This window comes from Phocoena sinus, chromosome 16 (genome assembly GCF_008692025.1).
Source record: "Phocoena sinus isolate mPhoSin1 chromosome 16, mPhoSin1.pri, whole genome shotgun sequence".
NCBI lineage: Eukaryota > Metazoa > Chordata > Mammalia > Artiodactyla > Phocoenidae > Phocoena > Phocoena sinus.
Genome location: NC_045778.1, coordinates 43,725,063 through 43,747,083, shown reverse-complemented (window position 1 = coordinate 43,747,083; position 22,021 = coordinate 43,725,063). Strand labels below are relative to the sequence as shown.

Genomic DNA, 22,021 nt, shown 5'->3' with positions numbered 1-22,021 from the left:
ATTTATACTTAAAAGCCTCAACTCTGAAATGTGTGGACCTAGGCAGGATCCATCTCACCTACAACGCTGGAAAAAGTCTTCAAGGGAGCAGTTCATGCCCTCTTGCTGACTGCCCACTCCATCGTGACATCTCCTTCCAATGCCCTTTCCCTTGTAAATGCACTGACTCAAGTCTAATCAGCCATTCAATTAGAGAACGGGATGTCAATCTCCCTTTGTTTCTTACGTATTTTCTTCTCTTAGTCTAAGACTAAGAGAAACACTGAGTTACTAAACACTGGAGCACCAAAAAATTTACCCTCATCTATTTCTATGGTGAAGTTTTCCAAGACTGTTGGGGTATCTCCTACCTACCCTTGGATGGTATTCTACCAAGAACCAATAACTCCTTGAAGTAGAATCTACGAATTTAATTTTTTTTTTCCTCAAATGTGCTTTATCCAGGTTATAATCTAAATTCTATTCTATATCCTCTATGTTAGAAAGGATAATAACAGTCAATTACTTTTTCCTTTAACTACTTCTTCCTGAGACCATTATACTAAATCATATCTTCTCTCAAACTTTAGTATTTTTTACCCTCATATAACACCATAAAATTAACCTTCAGAAAACACAGAACTAATGTAATATAAAACATATCCACCCCCTAAAAAATGGGAAAAGAATAAAATTTAATAGTTTTTCTATAGCCTAGCCCACAATATTGTGATATAGTAGATAGAGCTAAAACAGAAAAAAACTACTCTGGCTCACAAATCTTGCTGTTTCTGAGGTGCAGTTTCCTCATTTGCCAGATAATGAAGATAATAATATCTAATAATATTGGCCTATTTATTAGGGTCAATGATGGCTATAGGGGAGCAAAATTTGTCACTCCAGGTTGTGTCTCATTGGCATGAGTATTAATTTAGGTTGATTACTTTTAAGACCCAAAAAACTCAGGAAGAGCCTTTGACCTTCCCTCTAACTGCCTAAAAGAATGTAGACAGAGGACCTGTTCCAGGATGCAAGCTACCCCCATCAATAACTATAGTACGAGCTAGGTGTGTAGACAGGGACGAACATAGCAAAGTCTGTTAAAATTCCTCTCTGTGTCCCACTGTCTCTGACTCATCCAGCAAACATTTATTTACCAAACATTTGCTCCTCCATATCCATGTATATAGCCTTCCTCCTCTCTGAAGTCTCAAACCACTACCCCCAACATTTTCTTTTGTCATTAGTTGAAGATGGTATTTAAGATGAGAGTTTCAGCTATTTTGGTGAGTTACTCAGTTTTCCTGGGTCTCTTCCATGTATAAGTGTTATTAAATTTTTTTTTGATTCTCTCCCATTAATCTGTCTCATGTCAATTTAATTCTCAGACCAGCCAGAAGGAACTGGAATGGTAAAAGAAAATTTCTTCCTCTCCAACATGACCAAATGACATGATGCATTATACATATGTTGAAGAGATATAACTTTTTTAGCAGGTTAAGGTAACTGACTTTCAATACTGTAATCACAAGTTATAAGCAAAAACTTAAAAATAAAAGCAAATAAATTATTGAGAAATACTATGGTAGAAAACAAGGACAATTAATAAGTTGAATTAAGAGAACTTATAAAACATTCTGATTTGTCAAATTCTACTGAATCAACCAAAATTTTTTATTTATTTATTTTCTCTTTGCGGTACGCGGGCCTCTCACTGTTGTGGCCTCTCCCGTTGCGGAGCACAGGCTCCGGACGCACAGGCTCAGTGGCCATGGCTCACGGGCCTAGCCGCTCCATGGCATGTGGGATCCTCTCGGACCGGGGCACGAACCCATGTTCCCTGCATCGGCAGGCGGACTCTCAACCACTGCGCCACCAGGGAGGCCCCAACCAAAATTTTTTAAATGTATGTTTTAGTTTGTTATTTAAAACAATAGACGTGCACAGGATTTGGCATTTGGACAATTAACTTTTAACCTTCCATCTTTAAGAATGGACTATATGAAATATGCACAGATCAACTATTTCTAAAAAGATTGTTTATCAGTAAGCTGATTTTAAGGAGCATATATATTTTCTCTTTGTCCGGAAAGTGAAATAGGCAATATTCTGCAGTTGGGGTAGGGGTGAGGGTGATTATAGATGGAGACTTCTGAATATTGAACAATGGTTATCAGCCAAACCATAAAGTGGCCTCAGTGTGGAAAGAGTACCTGTCCCCTAACAGCTTGAGTAGGATAAAGAACAGAAAATGGAGAACTTGCAGGGATACTTCAAGTACACAGGCACAGTGGGTAAGCACATAAATGTTTTAACCATAATTCTTAGGATTTTGTCCTATCTTTACGGCTTCTTAGCCCAATGAGCTTGAAAAAAAAGCCCGTTTACTTTTTGTGGCTCAGTTTCTGCATTTGTAAAGTTATGATGATAACAATAGATCCAATTGCTTTGGGTTTCTATAAAAATTAAATGGGAAAACATGCATGTTAAAGTATACATATTTGTTTATTTATATATTTTAGTATTCAAAATAAATATTTTGAAAATATTGGCAGTCCCTTCATAGGGAAAATAAGACATCCCTGCCTCGCTGAATTTTACCATGAACTTGTGGAATTATTTGCCTATGTGAAGATTATACATTCTTGACCTATTAACTCAGAAGTATCCATGTGAATTTCTTTGGCTATGGGGAGAAAATATATGGATAGATATTACACGCATCACTCCTGGGTAACAGCAAATAACTAGGTTTTGTTTTTTATTCTGTTGTGTTGTGTTCTATTTTCCACAGCAAGCATTGCCCTCAATCAAGAGATCAGTAAAATTCTAGACAGAAGCTGTTTCATCAGTCTGAGCTGTAGCTTGTAACAGTCACTGCCAACTAGTGATAGGCATAGAATGTGAAATTTGGCAATAAAAACCTAGCTATTTTAACTGATTCACAATTTAGTACTTAAAAGTGGAGTGTGCCATAACAAACACCCAAAAAATAAATAGCAGTGACATCAAGAGAGAGGAAGGTAGTGAGGAAACTGTTATTGGATGCTGTAAGGATGGGAAATCATGTTAGGCAGTAGTGAATCATTTAGCAAAACTCCTGTTTGCAGTAAGTAACTTGGAAAGCAAAAGCTGTACGAAAGGCAGTCATGGCTCTTGACATCAGACTTAACCATGTAATTAGTGTCTGCCTCTAGTGGAAGGATTACACATGACTAACCCACTAGCAGCCTTGTGACTTGGTTTGGTGGATGAAATGTGGGCAGAAGGGTCCTGTGTCACTTCTGGGAGAAACATTATGAGAGGGCATATGGTTTACTGTGCCTCTTTTTTCACTCTCTCAAAAGAACAACATTGCCACAGATAAAAGGCTGAAGTTGAGTGAAAATGATGAACAGAGCTGGAACTGATTCATGATGGACATAACAGTGTGAGTAGGAAATAAACTTTTCAGTTATAAATTGTTGAAATTTTGAGTGTGAGTGTGTGTGCATAATATAAACCTAGCTGTCCTTACCGAGACGATAAGGAAACAACTTAAATAGTGCCTGCCCCATTAAGTTACACTTAAGTGTTATTATATAACTATTATTATCATATGAGTATGAGAATGATGGTGATGGTATAAGAAGATTCTGTATGTAAGAAAGGAGGATTATTCTAATGGTAATAGGGCTGAGTCAAACACTCAAAGAGAATGTGAGCCATAGATTATAAGGGTAACTTGGATGGAAACAATGCTCTTGTAAAGATAAATAAAAAGCTGAGACTTATTGTATTTGGGTATAATACATAGTGCTATTTGGTAGCACTGGCTCATCTTTAGAGTGATGAGAGTAGATCAAAATTTCAAGGGACAAAGATGAAGGAAGCTGTTGGAGTCAACACATTTTAGTGATTTAAATCTTGGAGGAAATTGGCTCCATATAGAGGGGTATTATGGTAAAAGTTTAACAACTGGCTCTGGACTGGAGGGTACTGATTTATTGCATTTGCTAATTTCTGTGGCATAAATACACCCACCATGGCCAATTGCAAGCTATCAATGTGACACAACTCAACACGAAGCTGGGGAGAAATGCTCACAACTTGCTGTCACGATCTCAGAGCCCGCTCTGGCTCCAGCACACCAGTCTTACAGGCTTCACTGGCAGGTCAGAATTGCAAAGGAGGAGCATGCTTAAGAGCAAGATGTGACCAAATCTGGAAGAAAAAAACCCACCTAATACTAACACTGATCAGCATAAGTTCGAAAATTAAGAGTTCTTAAATGGGTAACATTTTCCTCCACTAAATGCCATCAATACAGCAGCCAGGCAAAACAGCCTTAACAGGCTGAGGAAAATCACAGCCTCCCAAACAACTTTTAGATAGAATGAAAGGAAAATACCTACAAGGGGAAAGGAAGTGGGGGGTGAACAAGGATTATTCTCTGAAAAGAAACCACTTTTTTTGTGTGTGTGTGTGGTACGCGGGCCTCTCACTGTTGTGACCTCTCCCGTTGCGGAGCACAGGCTCCGGACACGCAGGCTCAGCGGCCATGGCTCACGGGCCCAGCCGCTCTGCGGCATGTGGGATCCTCCCAGACTGGGGCACGAACCTGCGTCCCCTGCATCGGCAGGAGGACCCTCAACCACTGCACCACCAGGGAAGCCCCAAGAAACCACTTTGATCTCAGTCAAAACAGATTATTTTGAAGTCAGTCTGCTGTTATCTTCGAAAATATATTTCCCCACAAATCTTGTCTTTCTAAATTGAGCTATGAGTCAGCAGTGGGTAGTGCCGTGTGTGAAAAAGAGAGGATGTAGCCAGAAGTACGTCTAATGCATTCTGTTATTACAAGTCTTTGGAAGAGTAATTTGATGGAAGCTTTTCAACTTTTAGGTCACTAGTTTAAATTCAGTCTCAGTTGATCAGGAGCAAAAGTGTATGGTTGGTGGCCTGTGAAAAATGCCTTGATGGTATCACCCTAGTTCTTTCTAATAGAGACTGCCACTTTGTAATTGGCACCCTTTATTTTGCTTCTACCAGAAGCACAAAGGGTGAATAGAAATGTCATTTCAAGTATTTTCTCAGATTTTGTACTAGAGATATTTGAGATATGAAAAAGGCCAACTCCTTTTCATCTCTAACTCACAGGTAGAATTAGTCTCCTATAATATGGTACCTAGATATTTCTGGGATTTATTGAAACAAAACCTGAGCCAGCTTACAGGTAAAAATATATCTTACTCATAGAAAGTTAAATTATACAAAGGCACATTTTTAAGAAATATTTAAACGTAAAACATGTAAAATTTCCTGGCCTGAACTTACAAATCTAAGATTTATTTTTCTTTTCTTCTTGTTTAAACAAAATAAATCCCCATATATGTAAAGAAGGATTTTCATTATTCTATAAAGGTACTTGTCTTCATATTTGGTTTTCCATATTTTTTATCATTTTCATGACTTAACTAAATGTTTTCTTCCTCCTAAAGAAACTAGGTTTTTTCTTTTATTTTGACCATTAAAATCCCCCAAATTTCCTTATTACTAATATGTCTACTTTCGTATAATTTTGTTTCCCATCTTTTAATAGTAAATGAACAACAAAAGCAAATTCTCTCTAGTTGCCTGGAAAAAAGCAACAAAATAAATACGAGAGCAGAGGCAAAGAGAAGTATCTGGTAATGTCAACCAAATTTTTGGCAGCCTCAGATAATGAGTGGGATATAATGGAATGAACCTTGTTTTGGAAATAATGATAATTCAATCAGCTGAGTTAGGCCTCATTTAATTTCTGTAAGGTTCACTTTCCACATCTAGATAATGAGGTTGATATGTTTCATTATTTTTTACATTCTTTCTAGTACAAACATTCTATGGAATCTTCATTTTTATATCATCCGGGTTTGAGTGAGAGGGTGTCTGTATTCAGATGACATTGAGCAAGATGCCTCGTGTCACCTCATTTGATGGTAAAGATCGATGCTGGGATTTTCTTAAATCATCACATTTAAAATCTCTCTTAACCTTCAAGGCCAGCTTCCTGAATTCTCATGTCAACACCTCCTGCCATTTCCATATAACACCAGGAGATGATAAATCCTCCGTCCTCTGAACATCCATAGGTAAAATAATATGTCATGTTCTGGTCCTTGTGATTTTTATGGTAAGTGACAGTTATTATCAACATCACATGTAGCCCAACTTGAAGCTGTAGATTCAGTTGAAAGTGCAGCATTTTCTGGCCAAATGTGCTTTGGTTAGAAATGTATAAATTGAGAAAATCAAGCTATGATTCTGCAAGTAACTCATATGCCCATGAATCTGGAGCTGCAAATGGAAATATCACCTAAAGCTACCCCATTCATCAAAACAAATAAACTGAGGCACAGCAATTACAAGATTCGCCCATGGGCACAGAAGAAAATTGTCTGCCTCAGCAATAGAATGCCTACCATCAGCCGGTGAATCTAAAGTCATTTTCTATACAGAACACTGCAGCAAAAATAAATCCTGCTGGGGCAAAGGAATCCGAGACAGAAAATAATAGTCAGCTGCAGACTCTTTGGATGCAAAGTACAAAATATTCAAGTGCATGTTTCCAATCCCTTCATTATCTCTTGTAATGATTGCAGCTAATCCCTGCCAGCTAACGTTAGTTCTTCAACAGTGGCAATCAATAGAATAGATTAGCTGTGAAAACCCACCATCCATATTATCCCTGCTTTCCTTTCCAGATGGAATTTTCATTCACTAGAGTGTAAACAGACATGTGAGGTTTTCTCCCCCGCCATGCACAGATATAAACCCACTAGCCTTCAAGGTTGTCGCTAGAATTTTATTTTTGTCGCTAGTATTTTATACATATATAAGGAGCATACCTGTAGATTTAATAAAACAGCGCCAACCCTCATAGCCTCACTGATTTCAAGGCTATACATCAGCTGTGGGAAGCGAGGAGGGCTTTGATTATTTGGAGGAAGCACTTCAATGTACACAGTGCAGATGGAGTGCCTGCAGAGAAAGAGAAGCAAACAAGAGGGGTAAAAATCTACATCACATTTAATGACAGACTGAATTTGATATTCTGTTATTGGGTTTACAGGAGAGGAAATTCTGAATTTTTATGGGAAATAATAAAATAATTCAAAATGAAAGGATGGAAAAATAAAGCTACCACCAAAAGATGATGTTTTTATGAAATTATCTTAGTAAAAGGAAAAAAAATGCCTCAGGTACATGTTTTTCCTACTTAGATTAATAGTGTGAATTAAAAAGGAATAGCTGTACAAATAAAGCTAATAAATTAACTTCTGACTTTATTTTGTAATGCTTCTTTAATAGCAAAAAAATATTCTATAAATATCTGGTAATAAGAGTTGGTCTTGGGGCTCTATTCCTATTAAACCAGCAGAGAGAGTATTGATTAAAATAACACAAAAAACAAAATATGGGCTGTGTTTTATTAGTTTTGTTGCTGACATCAATGGCTTAATGAAATGCATATCAAGAGTCAGGATCATAAAGTAATCATTGTATAAAATAGTTGCAAACAAAACCAAATCTGTTTTTAAGTCTTCTTTAAAGAGTTTAATATAAAAATTTAGAAACTAGATTTAATTGAAGCCTTAGGTTGATGGGCATTGTTTTTGAGGGATAAAAATATATTCTATTATTATAAGGACAAAAACATTAGCATTGACATAATCACCTTTTTTGGTATGTCTAAACTCTGAAATTTCTTTACACAGCAAAAGCTGAAGAAGATGTTCAAGGCTGGTACAGAAGAAACACTGGCAAAAATATATCAAATGAGACCTGCGAATTTACAAAATTAGTCTTCTATCTTGAAGCACATACCACCACTGCCTGAGTTGTATGCTTTAAACGTATTTTAACAAAATCATGCCTTTTTATTCAAAACACATTTCTTACAATTTCTATTTGGGGGCTAGAATTTTCTTAAAGTAGCCCAAAGCTCTTTGCATTAAGTGCATCAATTAAAAGACACGGTCACCAAAAACATTTTTCTGAGATTATTATTCTATAATAGTTTACTTTGAAAAGCCCTTAAGAGAAATACAGATCATAGGCACTGAAAACGATTTTTTAGCTTATCACCTTATATTATGCCGAAGGCCAAATTGTTTCTGATCATATTCTCAGTAGAATAGATACCTATAGAATATTAAGCACCTCTAAAAAGCTGCAATGACTTTAAAAAAATTTCATACTTAAATTCATCACAATATTGTTCCAAAGTAATCTCATTTTAAATTAAAATCTCTTAGACTTCATAATCAGTTAAAGTATCTGCATTCTTTCTTGCTCTCATTTTATCTCATTATTAAAATTTGCCAATAAAATTAACCAAAATATAATTGCTTTTCTTTTCAATTTTGTTTTACAACTCGTGCTTTAAGGATAAAATGTTTAAAGTAGATTAAAATGGATGATGAAATGCTGCTTATAAACTTAGAGGTATTAAGTTTAGCTTATAGGTACTATAATGGCTAGATGAAAAAGAAAAATATCAGCAAGTTATAAATTTAGTGTGCAAAGAGTCCCACTCTCATATTGTAGGAATACATTAATTGTCAATATGAGGTGGGCCTATTATCCTCCCAGGTGGTGATCTGGTTCCAACAGCCATCCCAAGATATACACTATTGCTGATATTACCCTTCATAATCCTGACTTTTTTTAGTGTCTGTTATTTATCAAGTGATTTAAATATTTTATAAATCTCCTCCTTTTTGCTGCCAGCATATTCTCTATGCATAAGTCTTATAACATTTACCCTATACCACACTGGTAATAATCGTAGCTGAGTGACGTTGAGCACTGGATTCGTAACCACACATTCCTGGGTTAGAATTTTTATGCTACCACGTGTGATCATAGGCAACTGACTTCTTTCAGTTTCACCATTTCCATCTGATAATTAAGAATAATAATAACATTAAGATTAGCATAAGGACTAAATAAGATTATACGTATGGTGTCTATGTGTGTGTGCACGTGTGTATGTATATATAAGTATATACACACAAAGAAAAACAAATTTATCAGTTATTATTGTTAACTGTTCAAAATAAGGCTTCTTATTCTATTCTGTGGAATGAACTAAATAAGCTTATATTTACCTTATCAACATCCCTTAAAATATTTTAGACATTTTAATCGCATCTTTTCACTTTTCTTGGCTAAAAACCTACAGGCACAGTATCCCCTCTTGCCTCCCCAGAGTGGAGTGTGGTAGTGTTAGGGTTCGGACATATTGGATCAGAATCTTTTGATGTGGGGCCACAAATCTACATTTTCCATGGATATACAAGGTTTTTCTCACACACACTTGATTCAGAAGACCGTTGTCCCAGAAGTTCATGGGAAGTATAGCATGTAGACTCACCTGCTTTTTAAGTTAGGAGCCCAGGGGATTCCTCTACAAACTGACCTAAAACTCTCCTTAATAAGCGTGGAGGCAAGAGATTCCCTCACTGATTAACATTTTCTTTTTGACATAGAACACACCTGTACCCCAAATTCAAAGCTTCTTTTCAAAAAGTTAGAGCGTTCCTGCTTTTGATATTTAGAACTTCAGCTTACTGATGTGGAGTACTTTATAAAATCTTTACCAGAATATGGGTCTCTTTCTGCTCTTAAAACTATAATTTGTACTAAACTTATTGTACTTTGTATATTTCCTTATTTTTCCCCCTTTGAATATTTTCCCATTTTAGAGGGCTAAACTGTTTATATCCACAGCACTACAATAAGGACCTCTAACTCAGATGAAGCTTGTGTCTTTGCCACAGAGAAGAAAAATTTTAAATGCAAAACAAAAAGACTATCCCCAAGGCAGAAGACAGTGAACAACTATGGTCCAACATGACCATCTCCTTCATCTGCCCTTACTCCTTTGCTTCCTTTGCTCTTTTCCACAGTAATTCAAATGCTAGAATTGCTAATCATGTCCCCCACCCCCACAAACACACACTTCTGGATCTTAGAGTTATTTGGGGAAGATCATAACTCAAGGTCTTGCATTTTTCATCTTTAACATCCTGACACTTCCCTACAATGTGTTTAAATAAGCACTAACCTTCGTGATAACTATTGCCTTCTAAAATGCTATCTCCTTTTTATCCCTGATGTCAGCATAGTGTCAGAGTTAGCTTTCCTAAAACGAAATGCCAAGAGTATTAACAATAAAATGATATCATTAATGCTGTAATAAATAGTAGTAATTCAACAGCATTGATCAAGCACATAATAAAACAGGACAGTCATGAGGTAAATAATAAATTATAATAAATTCTATGTGAACACTTTGTATTACATTTTATAGCTAGTCTTAAATGCATAAAACTGAGAATCTATATAATACCAATTTTATTTTTGTAATATAGCCAGTATAATGTAGATAACTCTCTATTTCTAAACATAAAAATCATAAAGTTTTTATTTCGCATTTGGTCATGAGGTCAAAGTAGAACAAGAGAGGTGATTTAACTTCTCAGATAATCGTATGATTTTAAAAGACCCTAGAAACCATCTAGTTTAACTCCCATTTTACAAAAGAGGATTATAAAATCAGAAAGATTAAGTGACAGATTCAGGGTTATGAAGTTAATTAGCAACAGCAGATAAACTAAAAGGCAAGGCTTCTGTATTCAAAATCTGCCTGTCCTTTCTCCCCACATCCTACAAGAACAAAAGTGGGAGGTAAACTGAAGACATTTTAGTTATCTGATGTGTATTTCTGTGGGGAGTATAAAACATCCTTGGTTTGCAATGAAGGATGTTATCTCACATGAAATCACAAATTTCAAGTCTTTGGATCAGGCTATAATATTACGATCAATTTAAATTATTTATATCATGAATAAAACTTCATCCATAACACTTTGTTTTTAAGAACAAAATAAAATATGAATAAAAAGAGGTTATGAAGATAGACCTAAGAACCTTTAACTTCAGAAATGGTATAATTTTTAAAAAGATAAAAAGTCATATTTTTTGGATATATTTTTTGGACAATATCATTGTCCATATTTTTTGGACAACAGTACACAGTGGTACTGAGGTGATGTCCTTGACACTTAGAGGATTGCACAATCTGTATGGTAATTTTCTTTTCAATGTGTCAACATACTCTACAGGGTGTCTATTTGTAACTATATTTCTACATTGTCTCTAAGATAAAGGTTCTAGGTATTTATATTGCTTTCACTAGTAGACTTAAGACAAAAACCTTATCTTTTCTTCCTTTGTCTCCCACCAACATAACACTAAAAAAGCTGTATTTACATTTCAGTGTTTACAGGTTCTACTTTACTATTTTGGAAGTACATACAGGAATCCATAGGAGCAAAAATTTCAGACTTAAAGCTAAATAAGATGTCAGAGAAATTTCTCAGGGGAAGTTACAGGGACAAGATGTACTTAGGTACATGGTGTTGAGAGGAGACTGAAGGGGACACAGGCAGAAGTCTAACTAGAGACTTCTAATTAGAAGAGGTTTTCAACACTAGAGAGAACAGTGGCTTGGACTGCTATGTTAATAATGAAAGTAGGGGGATTTGTTGGTTTCTGAGTATGTTTTTAGGGTAGAGCTTAGAGTTGTTGCTCAAGATTATATATGGAGTTTGAATGAAGGATAAGCATTGAGGATGGCTCCAGGGATCTTCAGCCAAAGTGACTTCAAGTTTGGAGATGCTTTATACCTACCACATATTGGACATTGAAGTCACCAAGCATTTTTTTTTTTTTTTTTTTTTTTTGCGGTACGCGGGCCTCTCACCGCTGTGGCCTCTCCCGCTGCGGAGCACAGGCTCCGGACGCGCAGGCTCAGCGGCCATGGCTCACGGGCCCAGCCGCTCCACGGCATGCGGGATCCCCCCGGACCGGGGCACGAACCCGCGTCCCCTGCATCGGCAGGCGGACTCCCAACCACTGCGCCACCAGGGAAGCCCCTCACCAAGGATTTTGACAAACATACTGTTGAAATGAATGCCAAGCAGACTAGAACTAAACTCTTCCGCAGTGACCTGCAGGTCTGTAGATAACAGTGGGAGATGAGTATTTTCCTCTATAGAGGAAAATACTATTGATCTCTTAAGAATTCTTAATCTTTGGGATTGATTTTGGTAAATCATATTTTCTTGAAAAATTATCCATTTCATCCATCTTTTCAAGCTTTTACAGCTATTAAAGCAAAGTGGTCTTTTCATGATTCTTTAAATTTCTTCTATATTTTTTCCCTCTCAGAATTTATTAGGTAAAGTTGCACTTTCTCCCACTTTTTTTGATTAGTTTAGCTGATAGTTTATAAATTTATTTATGTTTTTATTTATTTATATTTCAAAGAACCAAATTTGGATTTATTGGCTTTAGAGATGTTTACAACTAATTCATAGTCATCAAACTTATGAATTCATTTTTGTGTTTCTTTGTGGTTTTTGCTTATTTCACTTATGAAGTATCATAACAACTATATAAAGCCTTCACAAAAGATTCTCAAAAAGAAAAGCATGGACTAATTTCACTAAATAAAATACCAACAAATATAATCCAGCAGTTTATTTCAAGATTAAAATACCAAGGCCTACTTGGATTTATATCAGGAATGAAAAATAGATTTATTATAGGAACTGTATTAAGATCAATCATCCTAGCACTGGCTCAAAAAGAAAATTCATTATTGTCTTCATAGCTGAGGATATTTATTTGACTTGAATAAATGACCATTCTTATTTTTAAAAAGTCAATAAAATAAGAATAGAAGAATGTTTTCTTAACATAATAAAAGATGTTTTTTAACCATAAACCAATATAATAGGGAAATGTGGGAGGTATTCCCACTCAAATCAAAGTCAAGACAAGCATTTTTATTAGAAGTACTAGCAAATGAAATTAAAGGGAAGAAAAAAAATAGAAAGACATCAAACTATCACTACTTATAAAATATATTCTTGGATAATGTAGGAACATGAACTGGAAAACTACAAAAACATAAGAGAATTAAATAAGAATGTGGGTTAAAATTAATATAGATTAACAGCTTTTACATATGTGTCAACCAACTAGAAGAATGAGGAAGAAGAAGTCTATTTACAATAACACCAGAAGATGAGAAACAACTCAACAAAAAAATGTATAGTACATATATAAAGAAAATATTTTTAAAATAAAATCTACTAAAGGACACAAAAGAAAACATGGACAAATGAAGAGACAGAAAGTTCTTAGAAAGATTCAACACCAACAATGTATAATTTAACCCTAAGTAATTAATTTATAAATTTAATGTGTTGCTAATAAAAATACGGTAAAAAAAACATACTTAAGTAGCTTATATAAAGTCAAAGAAAAAAATTAACAGAAAGAGGAACCAGGAAATTTTTAAGGAAGAAAATCAATGAGTTAAGTTCACACCACTGTGTTATAAAGCATAGTTTAAAATCTTAACAATTAAGATTGTGTGATAATAGCTCATAAAAAAAAATAGGTGAAGTAATGGAATAGTGGAGAAAGTCTAGAATCACATTCAAATACATAAGCAAAGATATAATAAATGTAACATCTCAAATTAATGAGTAAAAAGATGAACCAACCGATATATTATGTGAAAAATGGCACAGTTGCCTGAAAAAAAAAATACTGCTGGATCAATACCTCCTATTGTACAGTAGGATAAATCCTAAATGCAACAAAGATTTAAACATACAATATGAATACACAAAGTCACTAGTAGAAAACACAGAATAATTGTAACCTGGGTTTAACAAATCAATAGAAAGATGGGCAAAGATTATGGACACAGAATTCACAGAAAAGGTAATAAAAGTAGAAAACATAGGAAATACACTCAAACTCACTCATAAGCAAATGGATAAAAAAATAAATACTATTTTTTTAACCTATCAGGCTGGCAAAAATCCAGAAGTTTGATATGACACACACAAGGGAGACAGTTTAGAATTAGCCATACTCAGACCAGGCAGTTAGAATTGCAAATTGTTATAAGCCCCATAGAATACAATTTGGCAGTTCTCTCTAAAACTTACAATTGTATGAACCCTTTGGTCTAACTTCTGGGAATTCACTGTACTGATATACTGGCACACATTCAAAATGATGCGTGTTCGGTGTTACTTATTTCTTCATTGTCTGTTAAAGACAGACTGACACGTAAAGTCTATCAACAGTGGATTTCTTAAACTGTATTACATATATATGAAGGAACATTATGTAGCTGTGATTAAAAGTTTTTAGGGAATTATCCAGTATTCATCTGGAAAGAACCCTAAGATACACTGTGAGGGTGAAAAATAAACCAGCAAGGTTCAGCAATGTATTAATATTAACTTCATATTTTCTTAAAATGCATACTGAAAATCTGGAAACAAATAAGAAATCAATAAAAGGGATATCTCAGGGATATCTCTTGGGGGTGGGCAGACAGATGTAGTTGTAACAGTTGGAAGTCTTTTTACTTTTTTCTCTCTTACTGTCTCTCTCTCATATATATCTATGAGATTATATTACATATACACAAATATATAGATAGATTTTCTAGATAAATTGTGTATGTGTATAAAATTTTTTTAAATAATTACTCTGACACTGAGAGACGGCCTCAAAACCCTGAGACATCACGCGTTACATGTTATCTGTGACCTCTCACTGTGAGCAGCCTTGCTTTTTGCTAATAAAGCGGACACATGCCTCTAATATTTCCCAGTTCCCACTCCCCCTCCCAACAGAGACTTGCATCCTTCACATCTGTGAAATCACAGTTAATTATTTTGTGGTTTAATCTTGACTTTATTGTACTTTTCCCACAATTTGACCAAAGAAGAATATGCAGTTCCTGAGAATCCAGTCTCTCTGATTTTCTGATCTAATTTAGGTGTTATAAGATAAAAGAATGCTTGTGGCGCGTCTTAAACTTAATTTTGGGGTTTAAACTGGAGCGATGAAAAGATTGCATTGCTTCTGATATAAATTACCTTCTCTCTGCTGGAGGAGCATTATCCGCTGCTTGGATGGTGAGTGCATAAGTCCGCCCAACTATCAATTCCACCCCCGGAGCGATGGTGATAAGCCCTGTTGTTTTATCGATGACGAAGTCTCCCTGAGCCCCAACCAGTATTTCATATGTGATCTCCCCGTTTGACCCTTCGTCTGCGTCGACTGCAGTGAGCTGGAATTGAAAACAACAACATAAATCCTCTTGGGACTCAACTTTCCACCATTGTGTCATTTTTTTTCACCCGACAAAAGAAGCTTGCTTTCAAGCACACACACACAAAGTAAGTAAAAAAAGTTCTCTAAAAGATTTTGAATCTTGAAGACTATTTTAATTTCCTAAAGCAAAAAAAAAAAAAAAAAAAAAGGAAAGCCTGTCCCTATAGGAATATTTTTTTCTCTGTCTTATCACCTGTTCTTGACACATAAACACATATTAATAAGGATGGAGGCCTGGAAAAACTGAATTGCTTTTATTATTCCCATCCTTCCTTTGCTCTAATTTTTTCCAGTCTTAATGTTTTCCTTCCCATCTCCCAGGGATTCTCTTGTCCTGTAATTCTTTTTACTTACACATGGGTTTAGCAAAAATTCTTATAATCTTGTTCACAATGACTTATAAAGGACTGATAAGGCTTAGAGTATTACCTTTTCAAAAGCAAACAAATGCATCTCCAATTGTAGAATATCTAATTAGAAAATAAGAATATCAAGCCCAAGAAATATTTTTTTTGAGAAAAGGGATTCAATTTAGAGTCCCTGACATAATACCACATGAGCATCTGTAAGGCTAAGTTGCACATATTCATAATCATTTTGGAGCAAATGATATGCAATAGTTAAAGACTATTTTGGGTCATTATATATGAAAAGAGAATAACCATTATTAATTTCATAAAGCCAAATTAAGGTCATTATGATTTAATATGTTAAATAAGCCTCATGGACTTCCTGATAAATATAAATTTACTTAAGGGGGCAAAAAAAAAAAGATTCTACTGGGAAATCTTATAATACACAGTTTACAAAGAGTCACAGAATTTTCTGTTTTCATCCTTTGACAGATAAAGAAAAGAAAGCTGGCCTCAGTTTACACATAAGAGGAAAGCAAAAATTTCCTGTTAATAAAACACACAGGGTTGTAATAAATAAAGCTGCAGAAAAAAATTTTCTTATTTATTGACATTACGTATTTCTTATCCATGAGTTTCACTTCTATAAAGTAGCAGTTCTTTGTCATCCACAGACTTCTTTGGGCAGCTATGGGACATTTTGGTGCACTTTCTTAGATAAAATGCAAGTGTACACATTTACCTTGAAACTTAAATTCAATGTCAGATATGCTGTGTTAATTAATGGCCCATTGAAAGGATCATGTTAACTATCCTAATGAAATGTAAACAAAGTACTTTACGCACCTCATCGTGCTCAAGGGGATATACTGTGCATAGCCTATTTCTATTTTTATTATACACTGCATTTAGAATGATAATGTGCATAGAAATAGCAGCAACACAAATAATTGAGAGAAAAAAAGGAAATTTGAAAGAGAGGCATAAATTCAGCTAAGTCTGAGACTGGGTATTTGGGGGTGAACAGATGTGGCTGCCAGAAGGAAAGGCATTTCATGAAACGATTTTGGGACTTACGTGAGGATGACAGACATAGTCCTAAAGGCAAAGGAGAAGGAAACAATTTGCAGAAAGTCAGAATGAATGATATATATTTATGGAGAACTATTCAAGCCAGACTCATTCTCTTTTGTGTGTGGATAAAATTAGAAAATTAGAGGACAGGGGTAGCAGAGGAGAAATCAATTTTGATTATAGTAAATCACTTAACACAATGTCTCAGGAAATCCTAATTAAAATTTAGCTCAAACTGTATTCAATATTAACATTCTTCCTGAGACTGAAATCAGCTAAAGGAATTTAGTGATAAATGACAATGCATCAAGTTAAGAAGAAGTGTTGAAATATGTGCTTAAGGGATATAGGTATTATGGTTGGTCTTATTTAACATTTTCATAAATGATATTGGAAAGGAGAAAGCTGGATGATAATTAAATTGAAAAAGGCACCTGTCTGGGAGGTGCTGTAAATACCAAACAGTACTGCAAAGCACAGGTGATAGAAACAACCCCAAAACTGCAGAGTCAGCCAACCACAGATAAGATAATATATTCAGGGAATACAACTAGTGCCAAATAAATCATTAGCAAGTAGGAAGTTTAACAAATAAGCCAAAAAATGAATTCTATGTTTGTTACTCAAATAGCTTTATACACATTTTCAGACTTTCAACACTAAGTAATAAAAGAGTGGGTCAAGAATCCATTTAATTGAGTCCCTATACATGTAAACAAAAATATTTTAAAGGAATTATTGGTGGTCCAAGATTAGAAAAGAGTAGAGACACTGACTCAGAATACCCTGAAAACGGTAACACCTTGTGAAAAACCCTGAAACTAAACTATGGTGGGGATTTAATTCAATAACAACTCAATGATCTTGTGATCAATGGTCTATGAGATTATAGGTATATAAAGCCCGTTGCTAATTTAATGGGAAAATCTGTCCCGTAAATAAAAATGCTTTAATTTAATTTTTTTTCATCTTCCAGTGCATTTTAATCAAACTTCCATCATCAGAAGAGTTCTTGTAGCATACAGTGTTAGGATGGGCATGTTGACTTGGTCCTACAAATGGAATATCCACAGATTTGCACTTCAAATGTATGAAAAATAAAATATATAATATTTAGCTGTATAAATTTCCCCACTAATCATGTTATCTTTAAAATAAATTACTACCTCTGTCCAATAAATTAAGCAGCCTGGAGTCACTAAGCAGACATCAGCCAAATGACATCCATTTCTTGAAAACATTCTGGGGGAAATACTGGAGACAGTCAAATGCTTACAGGAATCAACATGAATTAAAATTAGCACATTCAAAAAAAAATCTACAACATTATTGAGAGAAATTTAAAAGTATGTGGAAAGACAGTCCATGTTCATGGATATAAAGACTCAATATTTTAAGATGGAAATTCTTTAAATTTATTTGATTTATAGATTCAGTGTAACCCCTATCAAAATTCTATCAGGCTTTTTGGTGGAAATTGTCAAGTTAATCCCCAAATTATATGGAAATACAAGGGACCTAGAATAGCCACCATTTTAGAAAAGAAAAACAATGAAGAAGGAATTACACTATCAATTTGAAAACACACTATCTACCCACAGCAATCAAGATGTAGTTTCGACATTAGCTAGACATACAGATTAACAGAAGTCCAGAAGTAACCTCTTACATTTATAGCTAACTGACAAAATACCAAGGTAATTTATGGGGAAAAGGTAGTTTTTTGAATAAAACCTGCTGAGATATTTATATGCAAAAGATTTTTTTAATGAACAGAGACCTTTATCTCACAGCATATGCAATATTAAAAATGGATCATCTAAATGTAAAATGTAAAAGCTAAAACTATAAAACTCATAGCAGGTGATATAGGAGAAAATCTTCGTGAACTCTTGTTGGCAAAAGTTTCTTAGATGTGACACTAACAGCATGATACACAAAAATAGAAAATATTTGCAAATCATATAGCTGATAAGGGACTTGTATTCAAAATTTAATGAATATCAGCCATTTCAACGAAATATATTTAATATAATAAAACTTCAGTATAATTAAAGTCTGCAACACGAGTGAGTAAACTATGTATTTTAAGAATCATTATTTTGGTTATAAGTTTTGATTCTAATGCAAATGGGTTTAGGTAAGAAACTGTATGATCTTTAGTAAAGTTAAACTGCTTTAATATAAGACAAAATTATGTACAAATGTAAGAGTATATTTACAATTTTGAAAGGTTTGCTCAACAAATCTTTATCTGGTATTTGCTTAAAATACTAAACCCCACTAAGACCTTAAAAAAATATACCCTCAAACTTTAATCATGATATCACAAACACACATATACATACACACATATACTTACCACAGAGAACAATATCATTATTTGACATACAATAAATTGTCAAAGTCATTAAAATACTACATAGACTTATCCTAATTTTGTTTATAATATTGGAAATTATAAAAATAATTTTAACATATAACTCTATATGTAATGTTTATATGTCCTCCACAGGGTACTAAATAATACACAGGGCACATAGAGATATACACAGATAAGGCAGTAAAGGATATTAATTAACATAAATGCTTTATATAATTCATGAGAATGAATTGATATTAATAATAACTGGATGACTTTATACAAGATTAATCATTTACAATGCACATATGGAAGTAGTTCATATAACCAATTTAATAGAGCTGGTACTATTAGTAGCAACATTTTAAAGAGTAGAACACTGAAGTACAGAAGGATAAGCTATTTGTGCAAGGTTACATAGGGTACAAAGTGACAGAAAGGGACACAACTGGTTAATCTGGTTCCAGATACTATTATCCTTATTTAAAAAATGGTTTTTGTATTTTTTAAAAATTTTTATTGGAGTATACTTGATTTAAAATGTTGGTAACAGATACTATTATCTTTAAATTGGATTTAACATCAACTTTGCCACTTACAAACTTTGTGAATTGGGACCAATTTTTTATCAGTGTACTAGCTCAAATTCTTTATAAAATCAGTCTGTGAACAAGGAATATTTTCATAGTAATTTCTAGCTCTAATATTCAATGACTTGTGACACAGCATTAGTAATCAGGAATGTTTTCAATGTAATGTATTTTTCCTTATTAAGAGCAGTAAAGGGATAGCCTGGCTGAGGCTAAAAAGTTAGAGACTGTTTTGGAAAGGGCTATGGGAGATAATACTTTGTGTGTGGCAGAGAGAATTCTTAAGCCAAATAGAATGCATTTCTAGAATGAGACTCTTTCTAAACTAATTGAGAGCAAATTAATTGAGGGAATAAATTCAATGGATATTTGGTGAATCCCTACTATGTGGAAATCATTGTGCTGACCACTGGTGGTTAGAGATCACTAAAGGAATTTATGGTTCAGTAGGTTAGATAGAGATGTAAAAGCTAACTTTAATGCAAGGCACAGTAAAATGTATGGGAGATAGAACTGCCACCTAGATATGTGGGAGTATGATGGAAAGAACAATGAATTCTGACTTGCTATGAAAATAAAGACTTTATTTAAAAAATAATATTTGAACTGTGTGTAAAAGAATGAAAAAAGGTATAATTTGGATTAAATTTTAAAACCTGAGAGAGATATCAATAGGCATAGAACAGGAAGGATATTCTATGCTGAACAAACCCTCCATATAATCTCAAAGTTGGTTACATAGAGAGATGTAGCATGAGATGAAACAAAAATACTTGAAGTATTACATAGCTGTCCTTGACTACAAGGTGTGGAGATTAGACTCTTCCTTCAGTAGGATAAGGACCTATTTTGACTTGTGTCTGTGTTTCAGAATAAACATTTGTAGCAGTGAGGTGGGGAACCTGCAAAAATACGGTTGTTAGAGTCAACTGTAGCAGCCTAACTTATGGCAGTGCATGGGCATGGAAAAGGAAATGATGACAGACAGGTACATTTTGAAACAACATTTTCAGAAACCGGACAATCGGACAATCACTGGGATGTATGCAGGTGAAGGAGGGAGAAAAGAAACATGACTATAGTTGCTGGCCTGAAGCCAGGGTAATCCAAGATCAATTGGACTCTTCAAAATATAATTGCCTCCAAAGAAGATAGGTTATATATGTTTGAGTCTCTCTCTCTCTCTCTGTGTGTGTGTGTGTGTGTGTGTGTGTGTGTGTGTGTGTGTGTGTGTGTCTGTGGGCATGTCTGTGTCTGTGTTTCTGTATCGGAAGAAAGATAATGTATTAGTCAATTTATCTTAGAGTATGTCCTGTTTTAGCTGCCTGTCAAGTATCCACCTTTCCACGTCCAACAGATACCTTGCCATGTCCAACAGCTTGATGCTCAGGTCATCACAGGACATTTAACTTTGGGTGACATGAGTACACATAAAAGTGATGATTGAAAACTTGGGAATAGATGAAAGAGAGGAAATTTATATATTGATTTTTGGAAAATGTTAATATTGAAAGATTGGGAATTGAACAAGAAGCCAGCAAGAAGTCCCTCAGCCACCAGACAGCTAGGATGAGAACCAGGGAGGTTTTCCATAAAAGGGTAAATTTGAGAGTTTTACATAGATTAAGTATGGAGAAATATTTACTTCTGTATTTGACTCATTAGAATTATGATTTTATATGATTTTAGTAGTATGATGTGAGCGAAGGCCAGATTTATAACTATGTATTAATTATGCATAAATACAGAATAAAATAATAAACTATCTAGATTTATCAATCCAAATGCTTAAATACATCAGAGTTCGAATATCAGACTTAGATAGTAGCATGAAATCTTATCTGGGAAGAGTGTTTAGACCACGGCATAGGAGGATTTAAAAATGCTTATAGGCCAAAGGGAAAGAATCAATAGAGAGGAAGAGATTATTGTAGTAAAATAAAATTGAAAGAATGGAATAACTAGTGAGCACAGGTGAAGGTGAGGGGAAGGGGCGGACTTTAAAGAAGTGAAGAGGAGTATGAAACATGAAAAAAGAAAGTAAGAACTGAAAAACAAGAAATATGGGAAGAGGTGCGGGTGACAATCAAAGGACGCCGCTCCATGAGGGACTCCATCTTAATAAATTAAGATTCCATTTTTCAGAGGGTACAAAAATATTGTTAAGGTTTAAGGCAGTTTTTCTCAAAATTAGCTACATATTAGAGCTGCTTTGTTTTATTAAATAAAATCTCTCCAAGTGAATCTACTATGTGTTAACATATCATTTAAATAAAAATATTTCAGGGTGTAGTCCAGGCATCAATATTTTTTAAAGTTTCTCGGGTAGAACTCTAATACTCAGGACTAAGAACCATTGATTTAAGAGAATTGTAGAAGTCTAGGAATAGCATCTTTGGAGTACAGACAGGATAGCTAAC

General features: G+C 34.5%; 1 protein-coding gene across 1 annotated transcript in view; it reads right to left on the bottom strand.

Moving 5' to 3' along the window:
* The window catches only part of PCDH15 (protocadherin related 15), a 743,572-nt gene that overhangs the window by 280,737 nt on the left and 440,814 nt on the right, over positions 1–22,021 (bottom strand). Inside the window, 2 exon segments of the mRNA XM_032608284.1 lie at positions 6,849–6,981; positions 14,985–15,178. Of these exon segments, the coding sequence (XP_032464175.1) occupies positions 6,849–6,981; positions 14,985–15,178 (327 nt within the window).